The sequence below is a fragment of the Hypanus sabinus genome, chromosome 3 (assembly GCF_030144855.1).
Source record: "Hypanus sabinus isolate sHypSab1 chromosome 3, sHypSab1.hap1, whole genome shotgun sequence".
Lineage (NCBI taxonomy): Eukaryota > Metazoa > Chordata > Chondrichthyes > Myliobatiformes > Dasyatidae > Hypanus > Hypanus sabinus.
The window spans coordinates 20,483,420-20,499,376 of NC_082708.1; the positions used below are offsets into that span (position 1 = coordinate 20,483,420).

At 41.5% G+C, this 15,957-nt stretch overlaps 1 protein-coding gene across 6 annotated transcripts in view; it reads right to left on the reverse strand.

The window, feature by feature from the left end:
• The window catches only part of LOC132391086 (regucalcin-like), a 33,943-nt gene that overhangs the window by 13,878 nt on the left and 4,108 nt on the right, over positions 1–15,957 (reverse strand). For 5 of the 6 annotated variants that reach the window (XM_059963817.1, XM_059963816.1, XM_059963818.1 and 2 more), the window contains 3 exons: positions 4,033–4,198; positions 1,997–2,179; positions 1,062–1,277 (listed from right to left, as the gene is read on the reverse strand). In XM_059963817.1, the coding sequence (XP_059819800.1) occupies positions 1,062–1,277; positions 1,997–2,179; positions 4,033–4,198 (565 nt within the window). Of the gene's footprint in view, positions 1–1,061; positions 1,278–1,996; positions 2,180–4,032; positions 4,199–13,149; positions 15,954–15,957 lie in introns of those variants that run through there. The other variant, XM_059963821.1, reaches the window with a different exon arrangement.

Genomic DNA, 15,957 nt, shown 5'->3' on the forward strand with positions numbered 1-15,957 from the left:
CTAATTCCAGCTAACATCTGATGTATCATCCACATTATTCAAAGTTCAAAGTAAATTTATTATATATTATTATATCCTTCCTTTGCAGGCATTTACAGGAAAAAGGAAATACAATAGACTTTTACAAAAAACTAGTCATTAAACAAACACTGATTGAGATTTTTTTTCATTTCATTTTTAAAATATTTTATTATTATTGAAGATCAACCAAAAAAATACATTAAGGTAATCAAGTCAATATATTATTATATACAATGAAGAATTAAATTAGCAAATAACTGATTAAAAAAGCTAAGCAATATATCAATAATGAGAAGAAAAAATAAAGTATTAAGAATATTTTTTTTATAATAGCGCTGATGGTAGTTGGTGACTTTTTGTGGGCAGCTCACAGAAAAATTACTGGATATACACTGCACCACCTGTTTATCATTTCCTGTCAAAGTCACCTTATGGACAGACACTCCTGTGCCTAGCATCACTTTATGAGCACACAATCAATCTCTATCTATAAGCTAGCTTATGTATTTAGATAGCTTATTTAAATACAGTTTGTACATAGAAAAGCTACGTATGATAGCATACAGGCTATGTACAGGTGGCACTGTACCACTGTAGTTAGCACAAGACTTTACAGTACTGGCAACCCGGGTTTAATTCCCGTTGCTACCTGTAAGGAGTTTGTACGTTCTCCCTGTGACTGCATGGTTTTCCACCGGGTGCTCAGGTTCCCCCCACAGTCCAAAGCCGTACTGATTGGTAAGTTAATTGGTCATTGTAAATTGTCCCGTGATTAGTCTAGGGTTAAATCAGGGGTTGCTGGGTGGTGCGACTCCCACACTGTATCTCAATCAATCAATATTTATTTTTTATAGTGTTTTTTTTTAAATTATTGCATTCTTCATCTCATTGTGTTTATTTTTGTTCTGTATCGGATCCTGAGTAGCAATTATTTTGTTCTCCTTTACAGTTGTGCACTGGAAATGACATTAAGCAATCCTGAATCTTATAAATAAGTTAGAATAATTAAGCATGCAAATGAATAAAAGTGCAATACTCACAGATCTTCCCTGACTGCAGATCATAGTCAAATGCATCGACAGAAAAACGCAAGCTGTCTATATAGTAGAAGATCTTGTGATCCAATGACCACGCTAGACCATTGGAAATATCCACCTGGTCCAAGTGTTTGACCACCAAATGATCTGTCTGCAAGGCATAAAGAGATCCCTGGTGCCTTTCAATTATACCTGGACGAGTCTCCATTCCCATTGTCCCTGAAATAAAATGGCAATACTGTATTAAAATTGTACCTTTCCTAAAAAAATCCAGTACTTAAAATCTCAGATTGCCATGACTGAAGGTCAGAATAAATGTCACTGCCTCTCAAAATACCTTCTTAGCAACATGCATACTTGGATACTCACTGCATTTACTATACACTCCCACACTCTCTCCTTTCTCTCCTTTTCCTTCTCTCATTTCTTTCAATGCTCTTGTAACTCTCTATCTCACTCTATCCCCATTTCTTTTTTTCTCTTCCTTTTTAAATTCTCTCTTTCAAGAGTAGAGGCAAGTAGAATTATAATGTTTAAAAGACATCTATACAGGTACACGGAGAAGAAAGGTAGAGAAGGATATGGGCCAAATGCAGGCAAATCAGACTAGATAACTTGTTTGGTGGGGACAAACTGGGCCCAAGAGGCTATGTCTGTGCTGTTCAACTCTCTGTGACTATTTTAAAGCTGTCAGATTGCAAAAGTCAATGCAGATTGGTGATAGATCAGGAAGATAGGACATGAAGGGCAGACTTTTGGATGAGTTCAACTTGAAGAAGGCAGAGAGTGAGAGGCCACTGAAGAGAGAATTGGAATAATCAAGTATTGAGGTAACAAAGGCATGGGTGGGGAGTTGGGGGAAGGTGGGATTCAGTAGCTGATGAATTGAGACACAGTGGAATAAGGTGGTACTAGCAAGATATGTCTAAAACTCAAACCTGCCAGAAAGCGCCCCGCTGGGTCAGCCTTGCCATCGTTGAATTTAATGTTTGATTTCTCACGTTCGATCTCAGTTATGTCAGTAACCACCTGTTTCTCCCAATCCAAAAAAGCAAACCTTTTTCCAAGAGCCAGGACGTAACCCCCAGAATTTCGAGGAACAACAGAACCAGCAGGTGCATCTGAAAACACACAGTAACAAAAAAAAAGATTATGTTTTAGAACATTTTTCTGCAGCACATTCCAGTTACAACTTTTATCTACAAGGAAGGTAAACATAGTCTTCATCTGCCCAACTCACACAGACAGACATAGTTTATTGACCCCGAGGGAAATTGGGTAAGATACAAGAAGTTACAACTTCCATGTGTATGGTGTGCTTAATGTTGCAAACCCCTTCCAGAAGAGATGGTGGGATGGAATTGTATGTTTAGCAACACATATGTGGGAACTTATACACCTTCTCACCAAAGTCATTTAACTGAGGAAAATGGGTTATTTGGTTAAAATGGACAGTTTAGTTTTGCCGTAACATCATAATTATTTAGATTCAGATTTATTTATCATATGTACACTGAAACTTGTGCAGTGAAATGCATCATTTGCAGCAACAGCCAGCATGCCCAAAGATGTGCTGCAGGGTCATCACTGATTCCAGTGCCAACATAACATGCCCACAACGTTCAGCACGACAACACAAGCAGCAACAGCAATGAAACAAGAGAACAACAGGGTAACAAGCCCTCTTCCCACCCACACATACACACATATAGACCTCCAACCCCATGACAGGTCACCTTTGGGCATCTAGCCCCTGGCTCCAGATTCTCAGACTCACAGATATCAGGCCTCTGACCTCCGGACAAACCAACCCAGGGTCTGCGACCTTTGGACCTCTACCTCCAGACTCGCAACTCTGGTCTTTGACCTTCCGGCATTCTACCTCCCAGCTTGCTAAGCTCTGACATTCCACCTTCAGTTTTACCCTCCGGACTTCGCTGACCTGTGGGTATCAACCCCAGGCCTCACCGATCACGGGTTTGACCTTTACTTTGGCTGTAATAGCACCTCACATCTTCTACCCCCAGTCGTCATCATCATTATGTGCCATGTCATATGATGTGGGCGATCACAGTCTCATGACTATGATTGTTCGTGGAAAAATTTTCTACGGAAGTGGTTTGCTATTACTCCTTCTGGGCAGTATCTTTACAAGATGGCTGACCTCAGCCATTATCAATACTTTTCAGGATGTCTGCCTGGCATCAGTGGTGGCATAACCAGGGCTTGTGATATACACCGGCTGCTCAAACGACCATCCACCATACACCTTGGCTTCATGTGACCCTGACTGGGGTTGGGTTGGGGGGGAAGGGGCTAATCAGGTGCTTAAACCTGCCCAAGGGTGACCTGCAGCTAGCAGGGGAAAAGGAGTGCCCTACACCAGAGACATATCTCCACTCCTCCAGCCAACTCACATGTAACAATAATTTCCCAACGCGTGTGTTTTCTCCAGGTGCCAAGATACTCCAGCGCCTTGCTCAACCCAATAGCGTCCTCACCAAACTCCCCTCACACAATCCGTCTCGAGCCCAGTAAAAATGAGAGCAATACAGATCATTAAAAAGGTTGCTGAGTGTGGTGAACTATGTGCCTGTCTGGACACGCCCCCTGCTGACTGCTCCTGTGGCTCCTCCCACAGGCCCCTGTATAAAGGCGATCTGAGGCCTGATGCTCGGCCTCAGTCTCCAGGTCATAGTATGATGGACACTCACTCCTGGTTCCTTCTTCCAGTCAATAAAAGCCGATATCTCGCCTTACGTCTCAGTGTGAGTTATTGATGGTGCATCACTGAGGCGAAAAGCAAGGAGGAATAACATTACAAGAAGCACGGCTTACAGTATCTCAACACAGTACGGTGAGACAAGATAAAAGACCCATTAAGGTTTAGGGAGCATGAGGGGTGTGATGGCTGGCAAACAGTTTGTTCTGCCCTTATTCAGTTCAGAAGTAAATTGAGACACAATTTTCTTACCAACATGGATTTTTTTAACTTGGTTATCAACAGGATTCCACCTGTACACATTCTGTTCAGTGATATCCGTATAGAGAAGAGTGCCGTCCTTCTCTTCCCACACTGGGCTTTCTGCAACTGAATACCGCCCGTTCATGACACATTCAATTTTAACGGACGCCATGATCTGAAAAATAAAATCAGTCATTACTATTTTCTCTGGGAACATGTGTTGGCTTGATCTTCGTACCATTCAGTAAAGGCAGAGCAGGTAAATGAAGTGGTCACTTTGACCATAATTCTTTCAGCTTTAAGACAGTGATGCAGCAGGATAGGATAGAACCACAGATCTGGGTACCAAACTGGAGCAGGGCTAATTTCAGGGAATTATGTAGGAGCTAGCAGAGGTCGATTGGGTAAACCTGCTTGAAAAGTTCAAATTCAAAAGTAAATTTATTATCAAAGTACATATATTTAACCATATACAACTCTGAGATTGGTTTTCTTGCAGGTCATTCATAACAGAAACAAAGAAACACAGTAGAATCAATGAAGAACTACACACAAAGACTGACAAACAACCAATGTGCAAGAGAAGACAAACTGTGCAATTATGATAAAAAAGCAAATAATAATAATCACCATAAATAAGTAATTAAGTAACACTGAGTACAAGAGTTGTAAAGTTGTAGGTGAGTCCATAGCTTGTGGAAAAACTTGGTGTTGAGGTGAGTGAAGATGCCCATGCTGCTTCAGGAGCCTGATGCTTGAGTGGTCATGGCTGTTCCTGATCCTGGTGGTGTGAGACCTAAGGGTTCTGCACCTCCTTCCTGATGGCAGCAGCAAGAAGAGAGAATGGCTTGGATGGTGGGAGATAATGTTTCTTGTAAAGGGAAAGGAATAAGAGCAAGTGGGGGGCCTTGAAGAGTGAGATATCAAGAGTCCAGGGGCAGCATGTTCCTCAGGAGCTCCCAACCTTTTTTTAAGCCATTAAGCAAGGGGTCCATGGACCCCAAGTTGGAAACCCCTGCATTAGAGTGACGGGTAAACAGAATAAAAACTGTTAGGCCATTGGGCCTACATTCTTGTTGCACTGCGAGGTGACACTACGAGTAGGATTTTTACGGCTGATTTTCCCAAGGCTCACTGATCAGATAATTGGTTCTCTGACCTCCCAGACAACCCTATTTATCCTCTGTGTGTTAATGAACATTTTTCATAAATACAATCAGATTCCACTGTGAAATTTTAATCAGTACACAGATGAGATGGGCTTAGAGGGAAATGGGGCAAATGCAGGAAATCTAGATTCATGAGACACACACACACACACACACACACACACACACACACACACACACACACATACACACACACACACACACACACACACACAAAATGTTGGAAGCAGCATTTTGGCTTCTTCCCCCTTCCTTTCTACTCCTGATGAAGCGGCATGGCTGAACACATTGGCTCTTTATACCTCTCCACCGATGCTGTCTGACCTACTGAGTTTCTCCAGCATTGTGTGTGTGTGTGTGTGCGCGCGTGCGTGTGTGCGTTACTCTGCATTTCCAGCATCTGCAGAATCTCATCTTTAAGCTTCAAAATTCAAGACAGTTCATTGCAATGCCCAAGTACACGAGTGTAAAGGAGAAAAAAAAATGTTATTCCAGATCTGATGCAGCATTAAAGACACAATAAGCATAAAAAGCCCAATAAATGATTAAAGCAATCCTATAAAACATAATGTACAAATAAAGATGCAGTATATGGGGGATGAAGGGTGCTGTGGAGAGGAGTGGCTGATGTGGATATACAGTACTGTTCAAAAGTCTTGCGCACATATCTATAGCTAGCACAAAGTGCACTGCAGATGCTGTGGTCAAATCAACACCGACAAACAAGCTGGATGAACTCAGCAGGTCGGGCAGCATCCGTTGACTGCTCATTTCAACGGATGCTGCCCGACTTGCTGAGTTCATCCAGCTTGTTTGTACGTGTTGATTTATCTATAGCTAGGATGCACAGTACTGTAGTAACATTTTGTATTGCACGGTACAAAAAAACAAATTTCATGACATGTGCTAAACCTGATTCTGATATAGATCTCTGTTTTTAACTGAGATTTTAAAGGAGGCAGGGCGAGAGGAAGGAGTGGGAAGCACCAGACGGACGATCTGTAATGATCAATAAACCAATTGTTTGGAATCAAATGTCCTTGCCAGGTGTCTCAGAGCTGGGTGTGTCTGCACCTGCGCCACCTCCCCATCCCTGTGCTGTGCTCTCCCACACCCTCCCAGGGAGCTCCACCTTCGCCATTCCCAACATCCTTTGCTTACTCCTGGCAGACTTCCGAACTCATTCTCCACTCAATGTTGGAACCAGACGTGAGGCCACTATGGTTGGCATGGACTGGATGGACCAAAGGGCCTTTATCCATGCTATATTTCTCTATTGCTCTATGACCATGAACAAAGCTGACTTCTAAATCAATTGAGTTGAAAGGACTCCTGCCTCCAGGTCTGGACGTCATGGCCCCACTGCAGAACACTCAAACCTAGAGATGTTACCATCTTACCCCTCTCACCATTTGGTTGGCACAGACCTGATGGATCAATTGGCCTGTTTCTGTGCTGTAGTATTCTATGCCTCTAAAACTATCTCACTGACAAACTGCCCTACGAGTTCTTTCCTGTTAGTGCTTTCTGACTGAGAGGCCAAGTCATCTGTGCGTCCTCTGAGAAGAATAAAAAAAAATACCCTGGTGCTATTTTAGAAAAGGAAAGGGATTTATCCCACAGTATCTTGAACAATATTAATTTCACAAACAACATTAAGGGATAGTACAGTAGCAAGGTGGTTAGTGTAATGCCATCACAGTTCCAGAGATACAGGTTCAATTCCGCCACCTCTGTAAGAAGTTTGTACATTCTCCCCTTGACCATGTGTGCTTCTTCCACGTGCTCCGGTTTCCTCCAACATCCTAAATTTATACTCGTTAGTAAATTTCACCCACAAGATGCTGGAGGAACTCAGCAGGCCAGGCAGCATCTATGGAAAAGAGTACAGTCAACATTTCAGGCCAAGACACTTCAGCAGGACTGGAGAGGAAAAAAAGGAGTCCTAGTGAAGGGTCACAGCCCGAAATATCAACTGTACACTTCTCCAGGTGCTCTAAGGTACTCTAATAAGGTGTAATATACTTTGCGAAGATTTTAAGGGGCATATAGATGAAAGTCATTTTATGTGTGTATATATGCTAAGTAAATCATGACATGTTGATAATCACTGATCCCTCTAACCCACGCCAGTGTGCAGCCGCACGGTGACTGAAATGCTCCCGCGAACACAGCTTTTGTTGTCGTGCAGCTGGAATAAAGGCAGACGAGAAAAAGTTTACAAAATGTGAAAGATTTTCTTTCTGGTACTGTATTTTGTTGTACCCTTCAGTTAATAAATAAAATCAGAAGTATGTGATTTTGCAGTTTTCATTCTAAATATTCATAGTATGCATATTACAAAAAACAACATTTAACATGCCGCACGATTTTCAGGCTGTGTAAACATTTCCAACTCAGAGCAATGGTTGGTCCATGCAAATGTAAAAAAGAATTAGAGGGAATGTTGCTGATAATGCTGGCAAGATGATGGTCAAAGAATCAAGATTATATAAGATAGTCTAATTTAGCTGATTTTGGTCAATATGCTTCTTAGCCAGTGATTCCCAACCTGGGAATTGGTATTGGTTTACTGCATAAAAATGTTGGGAACCCTTGCTCTAAATCTTTCCTATCCATGTACTTGTCCAAGTGTCTTTTAAATATTGTAATGGCACCCATCTCTACCACTTCCTCTGGCAGCTTATGTGAAAACTCCCCAGGTCTCCTTTAAATTTTACCCTCTCATCTTAAAACTTTGTCCTCCAGTTTTAGTAAACTCAGCCAGCTCCATCATGGGCACTAGCCGCCCACGCATTGAGGCCATCTTCAAAAGGTGATGCCTCAAAAAGGCAACATCAATCATTAAGGACACCCAGCACTCAGGACATTCCCTCTTCTCTTTGCTACCATCAGAGAGGAGATACAGAAGCCTGAAGACTCACACTCAACATTTTTAAGAAAAGCTTCTGAACAATTAACCCATGGCCAAACCTTACTAATTTTTGCTTTCTTTTTGCACTATATATATTTATTATTATTTAATACATTGCACTGTACTGCTGCTGCAAAACAGCAAATTTCATGCCATATGTCAGTAATTCTAATTCTGATTCGGACAAATGCCTTGGATTAATTACATTTGATTAATACACAGTAGTTATTTTTTAATTCACTCTTATTAAATTATGGAAAATAAAACATTCCAGAAGATTTTTTGGTTTCCAGCCATTAAACTACTTTAATATTTACTTAAGCCAAAATGGCACAGTCATGCCTAAGTAATGAATAATCACTCAGCAACCCTTTACTCTGCAGTCTCTCAGCACTGCCACTAAGGTCAATCACTGTCAAACACAAGCCAAGAGAAAGGTGATATTCCTGTTAGACATTAAACTAACTCATGAAAATTTTAACTTTCTGAATTGTCTGAACTGTTTGAGCTTGTAGATTGCAGGATTGTGAAATCCAGTGCCCTACTTTACAAAGTTCAAAGTAAATTTATTATCAAAGTGCATTTACCCTCAGCGGCCCAGTGTGTATCAGGTACAGGAATGGAACCTACTGTTGTCTTCTCCTGCTGTAACCTATCTACTTTTAAGTTTGATGTGTTCAGAGATGCTCTGCCACACATCACTGTTGCAACGATTAGCCAATTGAGTTACTGCTTGAACCAGCCTGGCCATCCTCCTCTGACTTCGCTCATTAACACAACATTTTTGCCCACAGAACTGCCACTCACTGGATGCCTTTTCGTTTCTCACACCACTCTCTGTAAACTCTAGAGACTGTTGTGTATGAAAATCCCAGGAGATCAGCAGTTTCTGAGATACTCAAACCACCCCATCTAGAACCAACAATCTTTCCATTGTCAAAGTCACTTGGATCACATTTCTTCCCTATACTGATGTTTGGTCTTATGTTTGATCATATCTGCATGCTTTTATGCATTGAGTTGCTGCCATATAATTGGCTGATTAGCTACTTACATTAACGAGCAAGTGTACAGGTGTACCTGATAAAATGGCTACTGAGTGTATATGTCACCACCTTGAGAGTCATTTTCTTGTAGGCATTTACAGGAAAAAGAATTTCAGGATGTAAATAGTATACATTGCTCTGACATTAAATGTACCTTTGAAACCTTTGAAATAAAAAGCAATGCAATAGAATTGATGAAAAATTATAAATAATAAAGACTGACAAACAACCAATTTGCAAAAGACAAATCGTGTAAATAATACAAAAAAATTAATAAATAATATGGAGTCATTGGAGGTATTTCTCTAGGGTGTGGAGTCAGTTCAGCGTTGAGGTGAGTGAGGTTTCTTGTCCTTTTCTCAGCTTTTCTCTCTGGATCAACTTCGATACTTGCTTCTCTCCCAGCTCCGGCTTCTTTCTCTCTTTTTTCTCTCTCACATTCCTTCTCTCTTTCACACCTTTCTCTTTCTCACTCAAGTTCGTTCTTTCTATCCCTTCCCTTCTTTTCTACTCCTTGTCTTTTCTTTTTCTCGCCTTCCTTTTTCCTCTTTCTAGGATGTGCATCTTAATCTTGGAAAGGTACATTTAGTAGTTCACTGGAGTATTTTCTTATTAATCCTTCTATTGCTCCCTTTACAATTTGATCTCTCTCCTTGGTTTCCTCATTCACAACGTCATCTGATGAACCTTCTGTTTCTGTATCTCCATTGGCTTCTTACTTTTTAACCTTCCATTCATTTAGCTGGGCTTTGATCTTTGCATCTACTTTGACAAGCAGCCTTTTGTTTCCCTCTTGAAGTTCGTGCAAAAACCTTAATGCATGCGGAATAGATTCTGGTTCTTCATGCTCACAAAAGTCCAATGCTTGCAACTTTCCTGAGGCTCCTTGAACTCTCTTCCAGTTTAAAACCAAGCCTCATTTCACAAGTAACTGCCTGATTAACATATCAGAAGCTTCCTCAGATATGACTACCATTCAGTGGCCCTGACCTCACACATCATGAAGGCCCTAGAGAGGCTGGTCCTGGCTCACCTCCGACCTCTGCTCAGATCAGCCCTTGATCCCCTGCAGTTTGTCTACCAGGAGCACATTGGAGTCGACGATGCTGTCATCTACCTGCTGAACAGAGTCTGCTCCTATTTGGATAAGCAGCGCAGCACTGCGAGGATCATGCTTTTTGATTTCTCAAGTGCCTTCAAAACCATACAGCTCTCATTGCTGGAGGAAAAACTCCATTCGGTGCAGGTTGGCACTTTCTGGATAATGGACTATCTGACTGGCAGACCATAGTCTGCGCTGCTCCAAAGAGTGCTACATGAGGTCATCCTTACCTTCGGCCATTAGGCTCTATAATAAGTCAACCACAGTCAGGGAAGTGATGTCCCCCCTCTTGTTTTATTTTTTACTCTTTCTTACTTCTCTTCTAATACTTGTATATCCATGCACTTTTAACGCTACTGTGACACTGTAATTTCCTTTTGGATCAATAAGCTATCTCTCTAGCTATATGTTGCCTACAAAAACTCTTGTTGTCAGACCACTGATTTTGTCATTTTCATGATTCCTCTGAGCACCATGGTCCTTCCTTGGTCCAATATACTTAACAATCGGAGGTTTGCACCAACATCTGTTTGTTCTCTGTTGGGGAATGGTTCATGGCGTTTGGCATGAAGACAGTTGTGGCATCATCCAGCACCTGTCTTAATTTGCTTTCAGTTAACTTTATTATAGGGGATGTGGCATGTAAATGGTGGATGGATGAACAATCAAGCTATAGTTGCCAACCACATCCCCACAATGCTGGTCCTCCTGTTTTTACCATATGCAATCTCAATGTGGCTTGTTTGTTGGTGTATTTCAGTGTCACAAATGTCATTCCTACAGGAGTTATCTTTTCTCCAGTGTAAGTTCTTAGTTGGATATCTGTAGGCTTCAGTTTAGTATCTTTGAAATGTCATTCAAACTCACTTTTTGGAATGACTGAAACAGCCGAGCCAGTGTCCAATTCCATTTTAATTAATCTGTTATTCACTTCTGGTGTAAGCCATATTGTTTGTCCGTTATTAGTTTTCACATTGTAACTCTCAAGGCTCACAGTCACTCTCATCGTTAACAGATTAGTGCATTCTTTCAAAATGCAGCTTGACTTTATTAATCTTTATTAATATTTATTAATCTTTATTAATATTTATCAATCTTTATTAATATTAATCTTTTTCTCTTTTGTGCAGTCCACTTATTTTTATCTGCCCGATGTGCTGTTTGCATGTGTCCTACTTTGTTGCATTTTCTGCAAGTTTTGACTTTAAACCTGCACTGGTCTGGTGCATGTGAGCCCCTGCCACAACAGTAATACAATTTGTTCTGCCAGGCCGGTTTCTGTTTAGGCATTGTAATTGTGTTCACACTCATTTCCATTCCTGACTGCAGCTCAATCGTGTCTCTGTCTGTGGTTTCCACTGAAACAGCAACTTCAACTGTATTTTTTTTAAATGTAGGCTGTGCTTCAGTTAGGAGCTGTTACTGACTGCTCTCAGTGCATCTTCAGGACTATTATCCGACTGACGATGCTCAGACGATCTCTCCAGTTCAGCCACTGCTGAAATGGACTCTCCTTTTAGATTCCGCTTATGAAACCTAAAGCATCCTGCAATCATCAATGGGCTTGCTTCTAAATGTTCCTGTATTACTTTGACAATATCAGCAAAGCACATTTCTGTTGGTTTGGTTGGAGCAGTTAAACTTCAAAGCAAACTGTATGGCTTTAAATCTAATGCACTCGGCAAAATTGGTACTCATTTCTCAATGGTTATTTAATTTGCTTCAAAATACTGTTCCATTTCCTTAGTATATAAATCCAGTTATCTGTTGTATAATCAAACATGTCAACCTTTCCTGCTCTTTTTCAATTATTATTATCACCGTGTACTCACTTTTTATTAACCCTGAATTATTCTGTTTACTGCCTTCTTTTAACTCAACTGTCTCTCCACATGCTATGCTTTTTTTTTTACTTGCCATTCCTCACTGCTTTTTTTTAATTTGAACATTTTTCTGCACTTCATCAGATCAGAAGTCGTCTTGGGTTTGTTTTAAAAATACCAATGTGATTTTTTGTAGCTTCAAAGCATTAAACTAATTCAAAGAAGATGTAGGAGTCCAAAATGCAGGTCTAACTTTGAGTTTACTTTAAGCAAGGTGGAGATGTACCATGTGGAAGCATGATGACATATGCAATTCACATATTTAAAAACATATACTGTAACTCGTAATGAATTATTTAAATGAACAGGAATGCTCAATCAACCAATACATATATACAAGATTACTCAAATATTCCTTAAATATTGAATACACAACACCTACCTCTTCTCACCTACCTATCACCTCCCCCAGATCCTCTCCTTCTTTCCTTTCTCCTGTGGTTCACTCACCTCTCCTATCAGGTTCCTTCCTCTCCAGCCTTTGACCTTTCCTACCCACCTGGCTTCTCCTATCACCTTCTAGCTATCATCCTTCCCCTCGCCCCATCATTTTATTGTAGTATTTTTCCCCTTCCTTTCCAGTCCTGAAGAAGGGTCTTGGCCCGAAATGTCAACTGTTAATTCCCGTTCATAGAAGCTGCCTACTCTGCTGAGCTCTTCCAGCATTTTGTATGTGTGTTAAGAGTTCAAGCTGCTTGCATGTGAATGTTTCCAAAAACAGACGGCCAATGGACTTGCAGAATGAAATTTCAGTCTGATGGCAAGGAAGTCTAAAACGATTGGAGATCAGGCTTTGCAGCACAAGGACAGAACACACATACATACATGAACACAGGCACAGATGTACAAACACAGACACAGGAGCACACACACAGAGACACATATTCTTAACCATGTCCTTTAAAATCAAAAGACTCTTAAATAGTCACCCGGATGGAAGGAGAAAGGAGGGTTCTGGGTTGTGCAGGGTTAGATTGATCATAGGGTAGGTGATACACCATCAATAACTCACTCTGAGATGTAAAGGCGAGATATCGGCTTTTATTGACTGGAAGAAGGAACAAGCAGTGAGTGACCACCATACTACATCCTGGAGACTGAGAGGCCGGGCTCAGGCCTTGATCGCCTTTATACAGGGGTCTGTGGGAGGAGCCACAGGAGCAGTCAGCAGGGGGCGTGTCCAGACAGGTATATGTAGTTCACCACAGTAGGCTTATACAGGCCAGCACAACTTCATGACTGAAGTTCTGCTGTACTGTTCTATGTCCAAGCCTCTTCCAACCCCTCCATCAGACAACACACCATCTATACCTAACTGTCTGGTCCCTGCTCCCCTTAGTCCTTCCCGCCTCAACTCTCCTACATTATCCAGGACCCCAACAGACTCCCTACAAAACATTAAAAAGGCAAGTTTTAGTTGTTAATGCACTAACATAGACTAAACACCAAGGATAAAGCACAGCACCATGGCTAAGGCCTTATCCTATCAGAATCAGAGTCCAGGTTAATATCACTGGCAGCAGAAGAACAATAGAATATTGAAGGAAAAATTAAATAATATATAAATCAATTACAGTAACTATATATTGAATAGATCAAAAATAGTGCAAAAACAGAATAAATATATAATTCTTTTTTAAAGTGAGGTAGTATTCATGGGGTTCAATGTCCATTTAGGAATCGGATGGCAGAGGGGAAGAAGCTGTTCCTGAATCGCTGAGTGTGTGCCTTCAGGTTTCTGTACCTCCTTCCTGATGGTAACAATGAGAAGAGGGCATGTCCTGGGTGATGGGGCTCCTTAATAATGGACGTCTCCTTTCTGAAGCACCACTCCCTGAAGATGTCTTGGGTACTACGAAGGCTAGTACCCAAGGTGGAGCTGGCTAATTTTACAACTTCCTGTTGCTTCTTTCGGTCCAGTGTAATGGCCTGTCCATACCAAATGGTGATGCAGCCTGTCAGAATGCTCTTCACAGAACATCTACGGAAATTTTCAAGTGTTTTAAGTTGACAAACCAAATCTCTTCAAACTCCTAATGAAATATAGCCAATGTCATGCCTTCTTTATAGCTGCATCGATATGCTATGACCAGGTTAAATCTTCAGAAATCTTGACACCCAGGAACTTGAAATTGCTCACTTCAATCCTTCTATGAGGATTGGTTTGTGTTCCCTTGTCTTACTGGCATTGAGTGTAAGGTTGTTGCTGCAACACCACTCAACTAGCTGGTACATCCCACTCCTGTACACCCTCTCTTCTCCATCTGAGCTTCTACGAACAATGGTTGTATCATCAGCAAACTTATAGATGATATCTGAGCTATACCTAGCCACACAGTCATGGGTATAGAGAAAGTAGAGCAGGAGGCTAAGCACACATCCCTGAGGTGCACCAGTGTTGATCATCAGTGATATTATCACCAATTCACAAGGATTTGGTCTACTGGTTAGGAAGTCAAGGGAGGGAGGTATAGAGGCCCAGGTTCTGTAGCTTATCAATCAGGATTGTGGGAATAATGGTGTTAAGCACTGAGCTAGTCAATGAAAAGTATCCTGACATAGGTGTTTGTATTGTCCAGATGATCTAGGGTCATGTGAAGAGCCATTGAGATTGTATCTACCATAGAGCCATTGTAGTCATGGGCAAATTGCTGTGGGCCCAGGTCCTTGCTGAGGCAGGAGTTGATTCTAGCCACGACCAACCTCCCAAAGCACTCTTTCTTCATTGGGATGGAACATTTCACCAGTGAGGTGAATCTGGATAGTCTGATATTGTTTTCTTCAGAGCTGAGAATGAGGATTGGATCGAGATATACAATGTTATGAGGGCTACAATGAGGGTAAGATATTAAGAAAATTCTCCTTTTAGTGGGGGTATCTATAACCAGAGGGCAGACACTTACAGTAAGTGTAGGTTTTAGAGAGGATCTGAGGAAGATTCTGTTCATCTAAAGAGGGTTGAAATCTGGAGCTGCCTGAGGGTGTTAGTAAAGAAAGGTGGTCTCATAAGGTTTAAGATTTTTTTTACCTTGTTCTACCTCAATGCATTGTGTAATGATCTGAACTGAATGAACCATACACAAGCCAGACACACAAAATGCTGGAGGAACTCACAGACCAGGCAGCATCTATGGAAAAGAGTAAACAGTCGACGTTTCAGGCCGAGACCCTTCAGCAGAACTGGACAACAAAGATGAGAAGTCAGTGTAAGAAGGCGGGGGAGTGGAGGAAGAAGTACAAGGTAGTAGGTGATAGGTGAGCACATGGTCGAAGAGCCGGTGAGCAGCTGAGGTCTCCGAAGGGAAGATTTAAACTTCTACAGGAATCTAAACATCCCTAGAAGAGACTTTGCAGTGTAGTCACAAACAAGCAAAAAATCTGCAAATGCTGGAATCCAAGCAAGACACACAGAATGCTGGAGGAACTCAGCAGGCCAGGCAGCATCTATGGAAAAGAGTAACAGTCCACGCTTCATCAGGGCTGGAGAAAAAATATGAGAGGTCAGAGTAAGAAGGTGGGGAAGAAATTATGTTGGTACATGTGACAATAAACCATTACTAATACCAAATACTTAGAAGAGCACTTGAAATCAGCGCGAGAGACATACAGGTTGAGTGCTGGAACATGGAATCAGTACAGATGGATACTTGATTGCTGGCGTGGAGATGGTAGGCCAAACGACGCACATGGTTCCACGATCCTGACTGACACACACACACACACACTCTCAGTGGGACGCAGGCTCGGCGACATGCAGAAATGCATGCACACAAAGCGTATGCCGGCACTCCCCACCACAAGCACACAAAACGTATACTGT